This window comes from Lolium rigidum, chromosome 5 (genome assembly GCF_022539505.1).
Source record: "Lolium rigidum isolate FL_2022 chromosome 5, APGP_CSIRO_Lrig_0.1, whole genome shotgun sequence".
In the NCBI taxonomy this organism is placed as follows: Eukaryota; Viridiplantae; Streptophyta; class Magnoliopsida; order Poales; family Poaceae; genus Lolium; species Lolium rigidum.
In genome coordinates this window covers 233,097,969-233,104,981 of record NC_061512.1, presented here as the reverse complement: position 1 = coordinate 233,104,981, position 7,013 = coordinate 233,097,969, and the positions used below count along the sequence as shown (strand labels likewise).

The following is a 7,013-nucleotide window of genomic DNA, read 5'->3' as shown; positions in this document are numbered from 1 at the left end:
GGCTATCCTATAGATATCCTTTTCGCCTTCCTTCGTGCCTAACCGCTGGTAGAGGTCCTCATATGCCTGACCCCTTGCTTCATTCACAGCTCTCTTTGCGGCCTTCTTTGCCATCTTGTACTTCTCCATGTTGTGTGCACTCCTATTTAGGTACATGCGTCTAAAACAATCTTTCTTCTCCTTAATAGCCTTCTGGACATCAGTGTTCCACCACCAGGTATCCCTAACTCTGCTTCTACTTCCCCTGGACACTCCAAACTCCTTTGAGGCCACCTTACGAATACAGGTCGCCATCTTCATCCACATGTCGTCTGCATCACCTCCTTCCTGCCAAGGGCCCTCCTTAATGACCCTCTCCTTGAACGTCCGAGCTACCTCACTCTTGAGCTTCCAACACTTCATTCTAGCGACTTTCGCACGCTTATCTCGCTGGATACGAAGTCGAAAGCGGTAGTCAGCCACCACAAGCTTATGCTGATGGACAACGTTCTCTCTACAATATAGGCACACACTCCTGTCTTCTATCCTTAAGAGGATGAAGTCAATCTGGCTATTGTGGTGGCCACTACTAAAAGTCACTAGATGTGATTCTCTCTTTTTAAAGAGGGTGTTAGCTACGATCATGTCGTACGCTAAAGCAAAGCACATGACATCTTCCCCTTCTTGATTCCGGATGCCATAAACAAAGCTCCCATGCATCCCTTCAAAACCTATGTTAGATGTACTCACGTGGCCATTAAGGTCTCCTCCTATGAAGAGCTTTTTGCCACTAGGTACATCCCTAACCAAGTCCTCTAGGTCTTCCCGAAACTCCCTCTTGGTTTTCTCATTGTGGCTTATTTACGGGGCATAAGCGCTAATAACATTGAGAACTAAGTCTCCAACTACCAGCTTGACCAGGATAATCTTGTCCCCACATCTCTTAATGTCCACCACTCTAGATTTGAGGCTCTTGTTGATCAAGATGCCTACTCCATTTCTGTTTGGAGCCGTTCCCGTATACCACAGCTTGAAGCCGGTATCCTCTACTTCTCCTTCTGTCCCCTCCACTTGGTCTCCTGGACGCAAAGGATATCAACACCTCTCCTCACCGTTGTATCAACTAGCTCTCGTAACTTACCTGTCAGAGACCCTATGTTCCAGCTACCTAAGCAAAACCTCCTAGGTTCGAACAGCTTCCTTACCCTTCACACTCATCGAGTCAAATGCGAAGACCCTTGCTCATTTTTCACTACACCCGGGCGCCGATGTAGCACACCACTAAGGATGCGACGATCCGATCCTTGCTCACTTGCCACCGTATCCAGATCAAGATATGTCGTGCCACCTAGGGGGTGACGACCCGGCCCCTGACCATTTGACACCACACCCGGGTTCCGACATGGCGCGTCGCTAAGAGGATTACGCCCCAACGAAAATCTTTTGGGTTTCATCTCCATAAGAGTGGCTGAGTTTTTTACGTTAGCTCGCCAAGCTTATCACAACCCTCCTCTTTTACCCGGGCTTGAGACCGGCTATGTTGGGACAACATAGACGGAGTTTCTGATATTTTTAATTTCCTAACTTGTGAAAGTTGCAATTCTAGTATCTTATAGGAATTAATAGGTTTGATGTTAATTTGAAAAGATGAGATGACGTTGTAAAAACTAAAGTTTTTTTTAAAAAATTTGGGCTAGGCTGCCACCAGTCCAAGGTCCAAAGTCCAAACACACCGCCACGGCGCCCCCTGCCGGCGAGAACGACCAAGATGCGGCTGACGCCCAGACCGTCCTCCCCTCCCCTCCTCGGCCTGGCGACGTGCCGACGACACGCCCGCCGGAGCTCCGCAACGCCCCCGCTAGCTCTCTCGCTTCCTGCGGCCCAACCTTCGCCATCAGCTGCCTGCTCCCTAATCCCTCCGCCACATAGCCATATCCAAACGCCGCGCCGGCGCAGCGCACGGCCGAGCTCCGAGCGCGACCTCGAACTTCTCCGTTCGTGGGACGGGCTCACGGCGGCGCATCAGAAACTGGTTCCGGCAGGCATTGAGGCGCCGTAGCAGCAACATTGCAGCACCCACAATCCCAGTCACTCAATTCAGATATTCAGAATTTCGGTTCAGAGTTTCAGACCATGACAAGTGAGTGCTTCAATCTTAACTTTTTTTCTTTCTGATTTTACCCAATTAGTGCTCTTAAGCGCCAATTCTTCTCGCAAGTGAAGGACGATGACATTATTCCTACCTTTCATAAGGGAAATGGTGGTAGAGTAAATATGGAGTAATACCTTTTCTCTTTGTTTTCTGCCAAGTAATTTAACTACTGGAGATGTTGTCACTCCCACGAATAATTGGTAGTCTTTCTAGTTATTGATCCGTATCTCATATTGTCGTGCTGGAAAAAGGACTTCCAATACCCAATATGAAAATCCTGACCCCATCGCTGCACCATGCGACAGAAACTGTGTCCACTATGTTTCGATAGAACTGCCATGCGCGTGAGCCGTGCGATCGCCATCACGCGATCACGCCTACAATACTATACAAAAGAGAATAATGCCGGTGGAGAATTAGAATTTGCGTTCAAAGAAATGTACTTGTTTTAGCTTTAACCTATTTGCTGGGAAAAGTTGTTTTAGACAAAAATCAGCCTACAATACTATACAGGGGTAATTAACCAATGTATCATGCTCCCAAGTTAACTGCCCGTTTGTTGCGGTGGTAGCATTCACCCGAACCTCATGTTTTGGTCCTCTTTCTTCGCATCCTCCTATGCTTGATGTTCAGCAGCATATCACAGACACACCACGGAAAGCTTATGAGGTGTGGCCGCTCACATTCTTGGTTGTAACGACCCCAGTACTCCTGGTGATAGGTCACATGGTACCAAGCGGACGCCTTGGCTTCCTGAACACTACGCCAATCCTCGTCCTCATCCTCCGTCTCGCCGAACCATGACCTCGCTTCTCTCCGCAGAGATCTCACCGCACCTGCAATAGCCTCATTGTCGCTGCTCCTGCTGAAATTCTTGGCCATCATGAGAACACATCCGCTGATGATCTCAGCCTCGGTTTTTATCCCGTAGTGGTCCATCAGGTTGCCCAGCTTGATGTCGTAGTCTTCCTTGAACTGCTCAGCTTCTTCGATGTGATATTGGTAACCATCGACGATCAGATCAGTGTCATAGGAAAGTTTTGCCACGTCCCTTGTGAAGTGGTCGACACGAGGGTTCTGCCACTTGATTTCCCTGTAGAGCTTCCCGATCACTCCATTGGATACATAGGTCTCTTTGTCGTGCTTCTCCATGAAATCAGGGTACTCCTTCACGTGAAAGTGAGGTGGGATCTGAGCCGGCACTCCTGTCTTTGGGAAGTCGACCGCGACTGAGAAGAGCTTGGCAAGCTCAATGCAGGGTTCGCTCTCGGCCTTGAGAGGATCCTTGTCCGCAAAGACTACGTGCGCGTTGGCGATCATCCCCAGACTCTCGTTAACTATGTAGTTTGCAAAGTATTCATGTACTTCCTCCATCCGGACATCATGGTCTAGTTCTTCTGTTGGTGCTGGAGTATAGTCCATAGGGGCCACCATACGAGTTGGAATGAGATCTGGGTCCCAAGAAACAAAATATACGTCCCCATCAAGATCGCTCCCAGAACATTCATTAGGATGAGGCCTTGGCCCTTGCTGCGGGAACACAACACAGTTGACCATGTGGTGCAGAGCAGGAACATCAACAGCCTGGAGAACACGGATATCGCCCGGGTGGAGGCAGGGGTTTTTGGCAACCACAACTTTTCCTGTCACAACTTTCTTCTCACTGTCATTCTTTGCAGTAAAAGAGGCTTGCACAAATACCTCTCCATAACTCAGCGTGCGGGTTTCATCCAAGCATCCCATCATGGCCTGTCCTTGTGGGATGAATATCCTGGACTTCGTTTTCAGTTCTAGCAACTTAAAAGCTCTCAAGGTTTGCAGTAGCATAGATAGAAATGGCTCAAGATCAGGCTGGTACCCGCCGCAAAGCAATCCTTTAATGGTATTGCTTATTTCTCGCATGGGCATAAGTTCAATCGCTTCAATAGCAGCTTGGGATTCAGTGATCATTCTGTTCAGCCGCTCCACAGCTTCGCGTTGCTTCAGTTCAAAGATGCTATCTCTCACTCCCAGGGTCGAAAGAAGGCTGATTAACTGCCGGTTCAGGAAGCATGGCTGGTACTTGCTATAGGCGAGGACATCCAGTGTGATATTTTCTGACTCAAACTTCAACATGCTTTTTCTTAACGAAAGTTTCCATTGTGATCCTGGGTCAACAGCAACGACGCCTTTATAACCTCCATACCTTATCTGGAAAGCCGAAGGAGTAAACCGGTTGAGTTTGCACTTCTTGGCCACTTGTTTTGCACAATCAGCTGAAATCTTTCCAATCCCATCAGAGAAATCGTATTTCGTACCGTTCTTTATATCTGGAATTTCTTCCACCTCATACTTTTCTACCTTCAAGGTTTCCGTTGAGGCGCTAAAAGACTGACCAAGCCTTGCAGCATACTTTGCAACGTTTCTGATGCCAGCGAAGTTCCCCATCCACTGCCTGATTCCACTGGCAGATAACCCTGGGCGAGAAGCAAACATCCATGCAGAATTATCTCGGAGTTGGCTTGAAGAAAATGCTAGAAACTCAAACTTCTTGTCACCGATGGTGATGCCATCTGAAAGGACCGACATAATTCTGTCATATAGAGCAGTTCTCCGGGAAGCAGAGCGAGGTGATATGTCTGCCGAGCGAAGCTTCTCAAAGTCCTCATCAACAAATGAAATCCGAAGGAAGTTATCCAAGTCAGCAGCATAATGCCGTATAACACGATTGGAGACATTAATCTCAGGACCATAAAAGTACATTTTGGCAGGAGTAACTTGCACCCTGTAGACCCGAACCAGCCCATCATCATCATCCAGAGATATGCAAGGTAATGTTATCCTGGAGCGTGATCTCCGATATTTTGAGTATTGTTCAGACAACCAGCTTGTTGGATTCAAGCAGGTCTTTTTACGGTATAGCAGCTTTTCAAGTGCAAGCTTTATATGGTCAATACATTGAATTGATGGGCTGACCGAACGGAAGAAGCTCTCATCAAGTGTTGGCCCACTGAGTATCCCATTCTGAACCATGTGGTTGATCTTGAAGAGTATCTCATAGGGGATATCAGTGTAGTAATAAGATTTCACAATGGGAACAAAGCGACTATGGCAAGAATACGGATACCCTCTCCGGCGATGGAAGTCAGAATCATGCGTTGTATAGTAAGCAAAGTACTCATCAATGTTTGGGAGATCACACAGATATGGCACCTCTAGACACATGATGTATGATTGCCCAATGCTAGCTGATGGAGTGAAATCAGTTGTTCTGGTCCATTCGTCATCTTTTCCATCCCTAAAATAGTTGAAGAAGTCTGGAGCAGAAGAGCATGGCATGGATCTTTCATATATTTTTGGAGCAGCCTGTACCTGAATCACTAGGAACTTTGTTTGCGACCAAAGGGATGGTGGAAGGTAAAGCTGGATCTCCCATATGCTCTCATAGGAAAGCTCAAGCTTGTATTTCTTCGAGTCGTGTAAGAGGTAGAAGTAAATCTTCTTCATGCCAAATCCAAACTCAACCGAGACTCCTCTTCCAGTACTCCATAAGACAGACATCTCTCCTTGGCTCAGCAGGCAACCAAAATGCAGTACTGCTGCATCGTCCCGTAGATTAAAGATGGCAGTTCTTGGTCTTGGAACAATGTCATGCTGTGCAGGCCGGACTTTCAGATAATAACCTCCGATGCGAAGCACGTTTTTTTGAGTGGCACGCAGCAGCAGAGAAGAAGCATGTGCCTCGGTCTGAAACTGAACAATAGCAAAAGGTCTTGAAGTTCCGGAGGTATTCCTTGGGTGCCTGAGCTTGGCTGCGTAGACCGTGCCGGCACCAGCAACTCGTTCCAGCAAATCCTTCACCTTGTCAGCGCTGTCGGTTCGACGGAAACCTGATACCTGAATGGTCTTCCCACCCATGGTGGTGTTTCCTATCAAAACTACAGCAGCACATAGCCATTGTTAAGCGTACATGAATATGCATATCTCTCTGAAGAAACTACATATGACTGGTATTCTCATTTTATTTGGGCATACATGAAAGTATATAACAAAAGTGAAGTAGCATGGTGTCATTGGAGACTCTCTTCGCTCCCAAATACATGGCGTGGTTTTTGAGCCACCGTATAGTCGTTTTTATGAAAATCACAGGGGCTCGCGACTAAACATCGACTTACAACTAATTACTGATGAGTCGCAGAGTTAGCGACTCAGTTTTGAGCCGCAACTCAAAAACCTTGCATAATGGATTAAATTAAAATTGCTACTCTATAACTATTCTATACAGATTAAACAAGGTACTAGAAGCATGGATCAGAGAGAGACAATGATTTGGATTGACTTGCGCCACCAAAGTCAGAATTGCCAAGAACGAAAATAACTACAAGAACGATCCATCCGGTCAAGCTAGAGCTTCTTACCAGAAAAAAAAGAGGCGGAGGTCGAAACCTACGGCGGGCCAGTCGGGGGTAGGCTTGTTGCAATGCGAGGAAGAAGAGAGGAACGACGAGAAGGGTAGTGCCATGAGGAGTTCGATATCTGTATCCGTTTCTATCTCTGCCCCTTTAATCGCTCCGACCTGTTTGGATACAGAGTTTAGCAACCAAAATCTGTTCGGGTGCGGCATCAATCGAAAACACGAATAAGGAAATTTTTGTTTCAAAGGAAAACTTTTAATATTAGATGGAAACGAATCGATCCCTACGGTGGGATCACAAACTTCCACAAACCAATTTTTTTTTGAAAGTTACTAAAACCCGGCTACGCATGTTTTGTGTTAAGGCCCATGTATTTCTAAGCGAGTTAAGGCCCATGTATTTCTAAGCGAGTTAAGGCCCATGTATGCCCACCAGCGATATCCTTCTGTCTCCCCGGCCCTCCCGTCGTCGGCCTCGTGGCTGCGGCG

The 7,013-nt window shown here is 47.1% G+C and overlaps 1 protein-coding gene across 1 annotated transcript; it reads right to left on the bottom strand.

Annotated features, from left to right (window-relative positions):
• Positions 1 to 2,716: 2,716 nt before the first annotated feature.
• LOC124655173 (probable RNA-dependent RNA polymerase 1) lies at positions 2,717 to 6,028 on the bottom strand. The gene has a single exon (XM_047194120.1). The coding sequence runs from the start codon at positions 6,026 to 6,028 to the stop codon at positions 2,717 to 2,719; it is 3,312 nt and encodes a 1,103-aa protein (XP_047050076.1).
• Between the last annotated feature and the right edge of the window lie 985 nt (positions 6,029 to 7,013).

What these genes read in the sequence shown, in the direction of transcription:
- LOC124655173 (XM_047194120.1), bottom strand. Translation starts at nt 6,028, where the DNA reads ATGGGTGGGAAGACCATTCAGGTATCAGGTTTCCGTCGAACCGACAGC.